The 13,890-nt window shown below is 35.2% G+C and overlaps 2 protein-coding genes across 6 annotated transcripts in view; one reads left to right on the top strand and one right to left on the bottom strand.

The window, feature by feature from the left end:
- The window catches only part of GPR160 (G protein-coupled receptor 160), a 59,737-nt gene extending 53,459 nt beyond the window's left edge, over positions 1–6,278 (top strand). For 4 of the 5 annotated variants that reach the window (XM_049629629.1, XM_049629630.1, XM_049629628.1 and 1 more), the window contains one exon: positions 1,813–4,651. In XM_049629629.1, the coding sequence (XP_049485586.1) occupies positions 1,885–2,901 (1,017 nt within the window). In that variant the 5' untranslated portion in view covers positions 1,813–1,884 and the 3' untranslated portion in view covers positions 2,902–4,651. Of the gene's footprint in view, positions 1–1,812; positions 4,652–6,199 lie in introns of those variants that run through there. The other variant, XR_007457527.1, reaches the window with a different exon arrangement.
- PHC3 (polyhomeotic homolog 3) overlaps positions 4,261–13,890 on the bottom strand; it is an 82,514-nt gene continuing 72,884 nt past the window's right edge. Inside the window, 1 exon segment of the mRNA XM_049629612.1 lies at positions 4,261–13,111. Coding sequence (XP_049485569.1) covers positions 12,957–13,111 — 155 coding nt within the window. The 3' untranslated portion in view covers positions 4,261–12,956.

Raw genomic sequence — 13,890 nt, 5'->3', positions numbered from 1 at the left:
TTTCTGTATAACGTCTTAATAATTAGATGATATGTTGCTGCACAATTTTGTAAACTGCAATTCACTTAAACATTCTGTAGAAATTTATTTTTAACATGTAACAAATTCATAAGGTTAACATTTAACAAGTTATAGAAGAGGAAGAGTCAAAACTTCCTCCTATCCCGAGAAGCAGTTTTAATAACTGCATAATAGTACATTATTAGGATGTGCCATGTATCATTTTTTTAAATTTTGTTTTAATGTTTATTTATTTTTGAGAGACAGACAGAGCATAAGTGGGGGAGGGGCAGAGAGAGGGAGACACAGAATCCAAAGCAGGCTCCAGGATCTGAGCTGTCAGCACAGAGCCCGACGCGAGGCTTGAACTCATGAACTGCGAGATAATGACCTGAGCCGAAGTCGGATGCTTAACCGACTGAGCCACCTAGGTGCCCTGTGCCATGCATCATTTTTAACCCATCTCCAATTGTTGGCATTTATGTGTGGGTTTGTTACTGTTTTTGTTTTGTTGTTTATATAAACATTGTGGTGGAACAGTCTTAGAGAAATTTTGGTCGTGTTTTTTTATGATAAATTCCTCGAATTTCCTTCCATTTTTATTTTTATTTCATTTCATTTGGAGTAATTTCTACACCCAATGTAGGGCTCGAACTCACAACTCCAAGATCGAGTTGCATGCTCCATGAGCTGAGCCATCCAGATGCCCCTCCTTCCATTCTTCCCCTCTGACCTTTCTTTTTCATCTTCTCTTTTTCCTGCCACCAAATGCCTTAATCACTCAAGCCTCAACTCCTATTCCTTTGCCTTTACCTAGCATTTCTTAATGTTCTCAGCCCCTGTTCCTTCCCCGGATTCTTTTGTCTTGTCTGTCCAAGTGCCATAACGTGATCTTTGTCATGTCCAAAGATAAATCTTGTATCATTCTTCCCTTTATCTGTGTCCCCATCATTTTCAGCTTTACTGTTTTATATCTTTGAGTGTCAGAATGATGATCCTGCAGCCAAAAAGCTTTGAAAATTGCTATCCTAAATTTTACTAACAAAAACACAAAAAGTTGAGCGGGGGTAATGTTCATTGTCTGGACTCAGAGTGAGACTGGGTTAACAGCCATCAATGATTGTTCTGAGTATTACTATCAGGTTGCTGTTTTAAGCCTGTTTTTGTCTCTGGTAGATTCGTTTTCTACTTCTCTCTACAAGTAACTAAAACCTGTACTTTTCTAGAAGTTGAGTAATTTTTATATAACATTTTGGTTAGAGATCTTAAAGTTCTGGACCATCCTGGTCTCAAAAAAAAAAAAAATGAACAAAGTATACACATTAATTCTTCTTGATCATATTCTGTATTGTGAGAAATTTAAATTCCTATTTATATGTTTACAGTTGACCCTTGAACAACACAGATTTGATGTGCAAAGGTCCATTTACGTGTTGATTTTTTTCAATAGATACAGTGCAGTACTGTAAATGTATTTTATGATTTTCCTAACCTTTTCACTAGCTTTACTCTAAGAATATAGTATATGATATATATAAAACCTACAAAATACATGTTCACTGACTTGTCAGTAAGGCTTCCAGTCAGCAGTAGGCTATTAGGAGTGAAGTTCTGGTGGAGCTGAAAGTTACACACAGATTTTTCACTGTACCGGGGGATCAACACCCCTACCCCCCTTCTTGTTCAAGGGTCACCTGTAATTTATTTGGGAAAATGACTGGATTAAATATGTTCTTTGAGACTAGAGGTGCTTGCTTTGAAAGGTTTAAATTAGACGTAGCATCAAGGTTTTCTTTCCATTTTTCTTTACAGGGATGGAAAATAAAGTGAAGCAGTGTTTTGTTGTGTGTATTTCAGCAGGCCTTCTGCAGTTCAACTAAAAACATGACTGCTCTTTCTTCCGGGAACTGCTCTTTTCAGTACCAGTTACGTCAAGCAAATCGGTCCCTAGATGGTAACTGTCTGCTATTCTTGATAATACTTGGGAAAGTATTACTAAATACCCTCACACTAGGAATGAGAAGAAAAAACACCTGTCACAATTTTATGGAGTATTTTTGCTTTTCACTAGCATTCATTGATTTTTTACTTCTAGTAAACATTTCCATTATATACTACTACAGAGATTTTGTAGTTTTAGGCGTTAGGTTTACTAAATACCACATCTGCCTATTTACTCAAATTATTTCATTTACTTACGGTTTTTTGCATTATCCGGTTTTCCTGATAGCTTGTATAGATTATTACCTGAATTTCTCTAAAACTCCAAAGCTTGCATTGAAGTGTCAAAAAATATTTTATTTCTTTACAGTAATTTTAATTTGGATTTCAGTCCTTGCTTATGTTTTGAGGGATCCAGGTATCTATCAAAGCCTGAAGGCACAGAGTGTTTATTCTTATCAATGTCCTTTCTACATTAGCATTCAGAGTTACTGGCTGTCATTTTCTATGGTGATGATTTTATTTATGGCTTTTATAACCTCTTGGTCAGAAGTGATTGCCTTGGTGCAGGCTGTTAGGATGACTTCCTATATGAATGAGACTATCCTATATTTTCCCTTTTCTTCCCATTCTAGTTATACTCTGAGCTCTAAGAAAACACTCTTGCCCAAGTTCATTATCTGTTTTCTCGGTACCTGGCTACCATTTGTACTACTTCAAGTAATTATCCTTCTACTTAAAGTACAGATTCCAGCATATATTGAGATGAACATTCCGTGGTTGTACTTTGTCAATAGTTTTCTCATTGCCACAGTTTACTGGTTTAATTGTCACAAGCTTAATTTGAGAGACGTTGCATTACCTGCGGATCCTTTCGTCAACTGGAAATGCTGCTTCATTCCACTTACAATTCATAATCTTGAGCAAATTGAAAAGCCTATATCAATAATAATTTGTTAATGTTGCCATGTGAAAACTAATTCAAACTGACAACTACAATAAGAATCATAATTTTACAAATGGGAAAGAATGATGACTCCGGACATACAAAGATTGAACTGAAACCGCCCCCCCACCCCATGCCTCCAGCCCCAACTTTCATACCTTTTCACAATGTGTCTTTTGGGGCTATGGTATTAAAAACAAAATAATTCCAAGAAAAATGTTTATGCCTGTTCTGGAACACTGCATGTTGCAAATACTAATTTAGCAAAGAAGTGAAACGAGTTAATATTTGGCCAGTAATACTGATCTGTGTTACCCAAAAAATTACTGGATGCAAACTTACGTAAATCCGAGATTCACTGCCAGTAACATACAAATGTAACTAAACACTTTTATTAAATTCAGAGCAAGAAAATCAAGATCATTTTGTGAAAATTATTTGATATAAATATTCTTTAACATAAGGGGAAGAGAGAGTAGCTCAATTTAAATTTACGTAATTGAAGAAAAAAAATGATCTCTGTTCTTAATGCAGATAATCCTGGAAGAAAAGTTTTAGTTGCTCACCTTACAGAATTGGGAGTAGTGACTAAGGTCTCTTTCCATGACATACCAGACTCATTTTCATTTATAACTTGTATGTCACATACTTGCATGTCAAATCATAATCACATTGGCAGTGTATCACACCGTAAAAGTAAAGGAGGGCTCCTTATCCTTAGCACTATTCACGTTTTGGGTCGGGTAACTTTTTGTTGGAGACTGCCCTGTGCATCGTAGGATATTTAGCAGCACCCCTTCTCTTTGCCCACTAGATGCCAATCAAAATGTCTCCAGACACTGCCAAACTTACCCTGGTGGGCAGAATTGCCCCCCTCTTGAGAACTGCTAGAGTAAATCAATCCAAATGGCAGAATCATCTGAAGTCACTTTGTTACAGATTTTGTTTAATCTGTCACAGTTTCTGAATTTGGTCCCTTCTCGGTGTTACTAAGTATACCACTTTCTAATTCGCCATTACATAGGACTGAGATACTTTTTTTTAATAAAGTTTTTTAACTATATTTTTTGAGAGAGAGAAATAGCAAGCGGGGGAGGGGCAGAGAGAGAGGGAGACGATCCTAAGCAGGTTCTGCACTGTCAGAAGAGACCCCGATGCAGGGCTTGAGCTCGTGAACTGGGATATCATGACCTGAGCTGAAATGAAGAGTCAGATGCTTAACCGACTGAGCCACCCAGGAGCGCCCCAGGACTGAGATACTTTAAAATATATTGTACTTCATTAGTAAAGATTTACACTCTGCAGATTTCAAATAGGCAAATTTGTAACTATTTCAAAGCCCTCATAAACTTAAAAAAAGAAATTATTCAATAGACCAGCCAAATGGAAGAGGCTTTTATTTGTAAAGAAATGAACTTACAACTGGTCTACAATATATTATTGTAATATAAACAATATAAATAAATGATCCTGTAGGCCCACTAACCTTCCATCCAGACCCACATGAGGCAATGTTAACAACAATATTCTATGTGAAAATGTGCAGGTAACAAAGGTGCAATTACAAGCAAGTTTAAGCAGCAGAGTATAAGGTGCTTTAATTTAACAGTTAATGTTGCCATCAACAAACATTTGAATGTTCAATTTTACTTCACTGAATACAGACACAACAAATATGAAAATCTAAAATTCATACACATGCTACTTGTTAATATGAAAGTGCTTTCTCTTTTAAAAAAATACACCAAATGGACAGTCTTTTTACATAGATCATGGTGTGCTCTTATTAATGCAAAATTAACTTCATTTTCAGGTTATACATTTTAAAACGGTAGCTATAGACACCAATCTAGGAATGCTAATGCTAAGAGTGCTAAACTATTTCATTTCCTGTAAGGAGGACTGTAATACAATATCCAATGTAAAGAATACATGTATATATAATCTTAACATTTGTTTCTGTAAAAGTAAAAAAGGTTTCCTTTCCCCTTGGTGACGCTCTGCTCAACCTGGGTGGATCAGCTTTTGAGGTTAATATGAAAGTCCTATGTTAGGATAATGGGAGGAACCAAAAGGAATTAAAAATCAGTTAACATGTGCTCAAAGCATCAAAAAAATTACAACAATTTGCCTTTGTTAAATCAAAAGACCATTTTTTTTTTAACAAGGCAAGACAAAAACAGTAATTTAACAGAGGCTGGGCATGCCTGCCTCTCCTCTGTCAGTGCCCCTCCTGCACACTGTGTACAAGTCCAGTCTGCACCGCAGCTCACTCCTGACTCTGAGGACCGTTTTTAGAACTCACTTTGACTTTTTCCTATGGAAAAAACAAGACCAAGCTTTTGAATGAAGTGATTGGGAATCTAGTTAAATGTCTTGGAAATGAAACATCTAAAATTGTATCATCTTTGCCCAGCCCATTCATTTTTTAAAATTTAAAAATACATATACAAAAAGTATGCAGTAGATATTTTAATAGCATAAAATATTTGAAAAATTAGGTAAATTAAAATATTTTAAAAGTACACTTTAACCAATACCATGGCAAATTTTTTTAAACCCAGACTATCTGGTTACTTGGATGTCTGTGTTCTATTTTCAATCAGTTTTAGATTCTAATCTATCACGTATCTGGACATTTTCCTGCTTTAAAAAGCTGTGACTATGATGAATAAAAGAGGTTTTTAAATATTAGGTATTTTCATTTTGTATCTTTATGGAGAATGTTAGCATCAAGTGATGTTAATCTGTTTCGCTGGGCCAAAAGGAATTACAACATAATTTCACAAGATCCCCAAGTGGTAAGGAAACTTCACCCAATTAATCAATGCCATTCAACGTTTACTCCCCAAATAGTTGTCAATTCAAGCATGGAAGGGTTTTGTGTTTACCAGTTAAAGGAAACCCTTTTCCTATGTAATACGTGTGTGCTCTCTAAAAAGTAAGTATTTGTAATAATAATAAAATTTATTTTGTGTAATTTCTTGCTTTAAAAACAAAAAAAAATAAAAAACCTGTTCAGCGATCTTTTCAGTTGTAGAAAGTTACTTCACTGTCAATAGTGGGTGTAAAGCTTTTGTAGTTAAAAATGTATAGTAAGTCAGCATCGGCTTCTATCTTTGTATTCTTTGTATTGTTCTGTCACACACCCTGTATAGCAACACTTCTGGAATAGATTCAAAGTGTCAAAATAATTCTGAGAAATATGGGCTGTCACAAAAGTCTCAGAATGTAGATCCTTATTAGGTGCCCTTGATTTTATAACCTAATCAGGTTTATGATTGGCTGATTTGTATGTGAAATGTGTTTTAGGAATTGTGCTGTGATTCACTCAGACCACCCCCTACCCCCACCGCCCCAATGTCATCTAGCGAAATACTTCACCCAGTGCATAAAAGTTTCCCTCTCAGTTCAATACAGTAAGTAAATAATGTCCATGTTTGTTTTAAGCCAAAATTAGAATTTTGTTTTGGAAGATTTTGTTCACTTATTACTAGTTCCTGTCATATATACCACACATTTCACATAAGTGTTCAAATGGCTTGCATTTTAAACGAATGGAAAAATGCATGAATGACAATGTTCCTATGTGTTCACAGGTTCAGTGGTTAACTAGCAAGAAGCATTTAGAAAAATGTCCTCATTTGCTTGTCTGTGTAATTTTTCTTCTCTACATAAATCCTTAAGAGAACAAAGACTGTATATATAGGTGAACCAGGAAATGGATGCTTAACAATTCTCTTTTAGCAAAAGCTCTTAAGTATGAAATGAACCATTAAAAAGGGAAAGAGAATTAAGTAGAAGCATTTAAAAGCATTTAAGTAGAAGTATTTAAAAATACGTAGAATCATAGTTCTAGATCTGGGAGGTACCTTAAAGATGACTTAAACACAAATCAGCATTTTGAGTAGTATAGGCCCCATACTGTATATTCAGAAGAGGAAACAGATTAAAAGCTAAGTAATTGCCTGAGGTGTCACACACCAGCTAATTCACCAACTGGAAGTAGAATTCCCAGCCCCCCAGCCAGCCTTTATCTTCATTCATCATATTCATCTATTATTTATTATTGAAGTAGATTATTTGGTACTACCTAAAGCAAAAAGAAGACTTTAACACACAGCATTCTAAACAGATTTTAAGCAGTGGACACTTCTGGTTTGCTTGAGGCAAAACTAAAAATTCCTTCTTTCTAAAATAGATCGATGTTTATTTCACTACCAGCCCCACCAGTATCTTATGAACACCAACTTCTTCACCTCCATTAATTAAAGCTCCACAAAACATGGATTTAACACTGATAATATATACTCCTTGAAGTTTAACTTTTAAGCCAATAAATGATGGCTACGATCAATCCTTAAGAAGATTACTGGAGTCAATTTAAATAGGTGGTCTAAAAGGACTTACTAAATTACTGTTATATTTAAAACTATGCCATGTTAGCAATATTTTCAGTTTTTTCCAAATTAAAATTCATCACTTCAGCAATACATTTTAAAACCTTTGTACAGGTTTTCTTTCTATGAACTCATACTGACGCCATCAATATCACTTAAAAGCAATTATACTATTCAAAAGCAGGGAAAAAAATACTTCTCTAATGTACCCTCTTCTCCAATATCTGAGAGTTTTAAAATCATCATCTTTAAATAAAATTAAATGTTCACAAGCTATAAAAAAAATAAAAAAACATTCTCGGAAAACACTTCCCAAAAGGTCCTATAAACATGGCACTTAAGAGGTGTGTGTTCATGGGTTCAAGTAGAACAGGGGATTTTCATTAGAGAAGCGAGGCCTCAGATCTGAGAAGCAGGGAGGCCACTCCCTTTTAATGTCTGTGAAATAAGTTCAAAAAAAGCCAAACACTGTGCTCTGGAAAATGATGCTGATTTGTATTAGTGCTTTGTAACTTTCAAAAAAAAAAAAAAATGCCTTCTCATAGTATTATTTTAAAATAGATTAAGCTCTAAAAAATAACATGTAAAACTTTAAATTCTTAAAAATTTAGGAAACTTTTTCCAAAGAAGATAATATAATTTTCAACATTTTTTTTTCTTTATTGAAGAAATGGCTTGTATTGTTGCTATGAAGGAAACTATATAGTGTACATATTATGGACTAACAAAAGAGGAATATCTTTCCAAAGAGTTTTTTTTTTAAAGATGTACAGCTTATAATAGATTGAAATTAAATTTCAGTAAGATTGCATATTTATTTTTCCTAATACTGTATTTGTGCTTATCTAAATTAAATTACAATCTTTAAGATGAAATCAAATGCTTTTAAAGAGACTCATAAAATACCAATGTTAATGAATGTGAATTAAACAGTTCATTTTATGATCCACACTACTGTGCATCAAAGAAATAGAGGTAGGCTTCCGCTGAAATCCACACTGATAAAGAGAAAGATAGCTCTTTAGTCATCCAATTCTTAGATACAATCTAACAAAATACTATCTTAAAATGCCTTTATAACAATCTACAAGGGTGATTCAACTGTGGTATCTGAAAATGGATACTCCCTTCTATAGGTCCAATAACTCAATTATAAATAATTAACCTTTGAGTTTTTGACAAATATTCTCCAAGTACAATAGTTGTCACCTTTTTTTTTGAAGTCAAAAACACTAGCTTTTGCATCATTGGAACTACTACTGATAGGGGGCAGAATCACTTGACAGAGAGTGAAAGAATGAGTATGGTTACAGGTGAATTTTATTGCTGTAACTGGGATCAAACCATTACAATGTATTATTTTGAACTATTGAAGGTCCTATCTATACTACACAACCTCACTCCATTAACTGTATTATTACCCTCTTGGGTCTAGAATGTTTTCCTCCTATTTGTCACTTCCTCCATTTCCCTATCCTTCACCCTGAAAACCTTCCTTAAGGCCCAGCTACATATATGGTGCACAGGAAACAGAGTGAACAAACACTGCATAGTTGGGCCAGTGTCCACTGCCCAAAGGTTTCACTGACACATGACTGTTAGGTGTAAGAAAGTCCTGCCCCAATTACCTTCCTAAAATTAACGCCACTACAAAATCCTCTCTAAGGATTTTCAGGCAAAAGTGTCAAGTTTTCACGCAGTTCCCTTAGGGCTGGAATAGGCTTTAGGAGAGGAAAGCAGGAAGCGAGGCCCTTTCATGCTATCAGGCAATGCCCAGTGCCAGCTGCACACAAGGCAGCATGTGCTCCTGCCATTCATTAAGGGTGAGGATCTTAAAGCCACAAAATATAATCCGTCTGTTCTAGCTGAAAATGTCTTTAAAACATTTTAACAGTGTGTCCAGCCAGGGATTTCATCTACTCAATATGGCTGTGAGGGTAGCATCATTCACGTATGTCTACAATAATTTATTCTTTCTCAAACTGTTTACACCCATATAAACACAACCGAAGACTATACAACCTATATATTGCCTTCCCACCATACTTGTGCCATGACAGTATTAGAACCTTGCAAATGCAAATGGGACTTTATAACATTTAATTGAACAAGTCAGTGACAGGGGATGCTGTGACAGATTTCAGCCTAGGACCGGTATTTGAATAAAGGTCTATAATTTCACACAAAAATTATTCAAAGGTATGGGCACAGCAATACTTCAGACAGTTCTAAGGAAGTGTTTCAACACGCTAGGAAACAAAAACAAACAATGGGCTATCTAAAAAAAATCATTTCTACTTAAGGTAAATCATGAATATTAACGTCAAAAGTGCAGAAATTTGTTCAGTGTTGAAGTGGGACAAGCAAAGTGGCAGATCTCTTGTCTGCCTCTTTCCCATTCTCACGCCTCTTCACTAACATGTCTTCCCCTCATTCTACCTTCTCTACTCCTACATGACAGCCCTTAAGCTGAGACTAAGGAAAATGTCTGTTTAGCGATGCCACAGCAAATCAAAAGTACCATCCTGGAAAGTTATATGCCACTCAAAAAGTGACAGGTTTTGGGACAGTACTCTGCCTTATATGACAATGATTACATCAAAGGTGCAGAGCCTGTCAGACACATGCCTACTACACTAGGCTTGATGAGAATCCATGTCATGCAAAAACATCTACAAACCAGCTCTCACTTTATTTTCTTAGGAACACATGGCTTAAAGTAAATAAAATTTGAAACTTGTAGGTTTTTTTTACTTCCCTCAAAGGGAAAAGAGTGCATCAGTTTAAAGTCAGAAAATGTACACTTAGCAAAAATAGGAAGAACTTCCCATGTTCTCGGTCATTCCTTCTCATCAATGAAAATCCTAAACAATTTAGTAGCATGATGGAAACAGAAAATAATACTCTCCCCACCTGTATCATACCAGAACTGTGCTTAGAACTTAGAAGAGAAATGGACATCCAGTGTTATCATCTATATTCATATTTAACTGAAGCTTTGATTTTTAAGATTAAATCCTCTAGAAAAAAAATAAAACAGTTGCATCAATAGGGAAAACTACCAGTTGAAAGCAAATAGGCCATTTCTAAACAAAATAGCTCAGTTGAAAGAAGCAAGTATATTTTCTGGGTATGTTTTGAGTGAGGTCAAGAGAAGATCTGGACTACTCTTAAGATTACTACAAGATTTAAGATTATAAGGTGCTCTCAATGGAAATCCCCCTTCTGGTAAGCTTTCTTGGATATTAACATGGTGCTAGGCACGAGGGCTTTCAATCAGTATATAATGACTGATATTAAAAGAGACAGTAAAGAAAAGGAGAACCTGTAACATAGTCCTAATACCTTAAAGGCTATACAGATAATTTAGTTATGGGAGGTACCCATTATTGCTAAGGGAGTCTACCCCGAAATCAGTTGCTTGTGGATTATCTATGATAAAGTTTTAATTCCACGGGAGACTTTCCTGTGTGCTCTTCACCCACCCCACACACAGTGGACCATCCTATTAATGCTTAGCCTATTCCTGTGTTCTGAAACGGCAAGATGAGGGGGAAAAGCCAAGGATATGACAACTGTCATAATGATTAACTGCTAATAAATGAAAACTGACTATAGAGTTCCTACCTTTCCTTGAAACTTTAATCCAATAATTAACAATGTGATATAAAGAAATATGTAACATAGACTACAAGCTATTGTAGGTCTGGAACTTGAGCCTTACACTATATTACACATTCTAATCCTACACATAACTATCAGTAAACATCTTTTTTTTTTTTTAAACATTACTACACAAAAGAATCCCACAAAGCATACATTCAAACAAGAGGCATCTAAAGATTAAAAAAATTACCCGCTGTATTTCTGTATAAAAATAATCAACATTCTCTAATGTACACAAAGCCAAAAGATAAATATCTGTGATGTCCTTAATGACATCTTTAGTCTTCTACTAGCTCAACACAATCTTTTTGAAAAGAGCAGTGACAATGACTGAAACCCATGGACTCTTCCCCACTTACTGAACGTCTGCCAAATATCTGTGTATGTTCCTTCTATTTTAAAACATTTCCATCGTGTGGTAAAGATAAAAAGGATTCAAACAAATTTTTTATTTCCTGACAATAAGGCTCTCAGGGCTCCCACAACAATTTTGTCTTAATGTCATAATTCTGATAGAACACTAACTGTTCAGTGAAAAATTTTGTTTTAAAATGTTTTTTCTGTAAAACATGTACATACAAAATTATATGTGATAATCCAAGAGATACTAGTTGGTGGGAACTTTGTAGGAAGCATGCAAAGGTTTAGTCAAGGAAAAAGGAATGTGCATTCTAGCTAGACCCAGCATGTTCAACATTAGAAAAAATCCAAAGACCAAACACATATCCACTACAAACTACTGTCTTGCCAGCAAAGGCTATGCACTGGTTCATAAGGTATAATGATATTATGCCTTCATCAGTGCAGAGGAGCAGCTCCCTGCTGCTCTATGAAAGAGAATATGAATTCGTAACTTTCTGAGACTCAAATTATTTGTATGCTACTCCTTACTTTACAGGTCAATTTAGTGGATTTTAGTTTTATAGGTCAATTTAGTGGATTTTCCCTTTTTCTAGTATGCATAAAACTGGGAAAAATACTTCTGCAGAACATTAATGCTGTCTGAAATACTTCCATTGTATAATGTAGTCCTTATTATGTCTCATCTTTTCAAACTAACCCTCTGGGTAAAAAAGAGCAACATTTATCACTCCTACATCAGGGTTTCTGAACCCTGACACTACTTGACATTTTGGACTTGATGAATCTTTGTTTTGGAGGACTGTCTTGTGCACTGTGGGATATTTAGCAACATCCCTGTCCTCCATGACCCAGATGCCAATAACAACCCTCCCCAACCCCTCCAAGCTATGACAACCAAAATGTCCCTAGGCATTGTCAAATATCCCCTGGGGAGCAAAACTGACCTCTGTTGAGAACCACTGCTCTAAATGTACAAAAACTAAGAAGAAAACTAACTTTCTCAGCCACATCAAATTCTTGGGCAAGTTTGGAATAGAAACCAACGCTTCTGACTTCCAGATTAGTATTATTCATGCTAGAATGCAATCCTTTTTATGGACAAAGCAATTGTCTGACAGACATGTTTCTTAAAATGTACAACTGATATCTCGTTGCATTACAATTCCAGTCACTGGACTCCTACTAAACTATTCCTAAATTACTCCTAAATTATATCTCTCATGACAACCTATAGAAAACTTACAGGGTAGAAAAATGTATAAGAAAACCGAATCAAAAGAGGAAAAATGTAAATCATTAAATTACTTTTAAAAGGATTCTTTATATTAACGATAAACATCACCTTTAAAAAATTATCTAGTATAACACGTTTCTTTGAAAAATATCATGGCCCTCTATATCAAGTCTTTCAATGTTGCATGTAACCTGTAAAATTAATTTTACCAATGTTGGCTAATTAAGAAAATGTATGATGAATTACTGTATCTGTAGAAGAAATATCAGCTTTTGATGTGGAGATCCCAATGTGCTTGGCTATCCACCACAATATATGATAACATTCTAGGCCAGCTTGAGCCTTTACCTTACAAGTTTGTTTAAGAAGAGTAAAACTGCTGTTTTCTCACAGCTTCATGATCCTGTTAAGATTCCTTCAGAGAGTTGATGCGTGCACAGATCTTTAGGGCCGGGCCTAGTTTGATATTCATTGCACTCATAAGATGGTCTTCTTTTAGCAAAAGAAGGGCCTGTCCATCAATCTCCTGTGCTCTGAATTCATCTGCGATATCTTGGCAGCCTGGAATTTGATCAGAGGATGGAAGTTAGCATTAATATGTAACAACTAGGTGTTACTTTAACAGTGACAGTTATTCTCTCAGTGGGTTTGAGTATCTGAAATACAGGCTGGGAAACAAATGAAATTTATTTAGGGTAGTCTTGGGTTCACTCCTGAAGAAGAGAGTATTTCTTGGCATTCTGAAAGTAAGAATTAATTTGATATCCAGGTAAAGCAATTTACTTGGAATTCTTGTTCTAAAAATAATAATATAGAAATAATTAGTAAAAGTCAGGAAAAATGTAGATTCATCGGTCCAGATACAACCTACCTTGACAAAAAGGATAATGGTATTACCTCAAAGCATGCCACACATATAACAAGATTGGATTAACTAGTTATTACATGTCATGAACTTATCTTTGTATAAGAAACCTTCACATGTATGTATGAAGGAATAAAATGTAATGTTCTGCCATGTGAATAACAATTTAGAAATGTTTTCTCAAATACCAGAGTACCCTTTTCGGCATCATTTGTACCTTATTCGAATTTACAACCTTCAATTGCCAAGCACATTTAAAACATTTTTATTTTTCACTCAGGAAAGAACCAAACCATCAAGATTGTAGTATCAATCTACTGTAATGCTGCTGAAATATATTACACTGCTTGACTTGTATTCCAACTTCATATCTTAGCATCACTGGACTCATCTCCATTTTTGGTAAGAAAACATAAATCCCCATTGAAATCATGAGCTTGCCCGCCTAATCTCTTACCAAACAATATTTTATCTC

The sequence above is a fragment of the Panthera uncia genome, chromosome C2 (assembly GCF_023721935.1).
Source record: "Panthera uncia isolate 11264 chromosome C2, Puncia_PCG_1.0, whole genome shotgun sequence".
Taxonomy (NCBI): Eukaryota; Metazoa; Chordata; class Mammalia; order Carnivora; family Felidae; genus Panthera; species Panthera uncia.
This window is presented reverse-complemented; position numbering and strand designations above follow the sequence as displayed.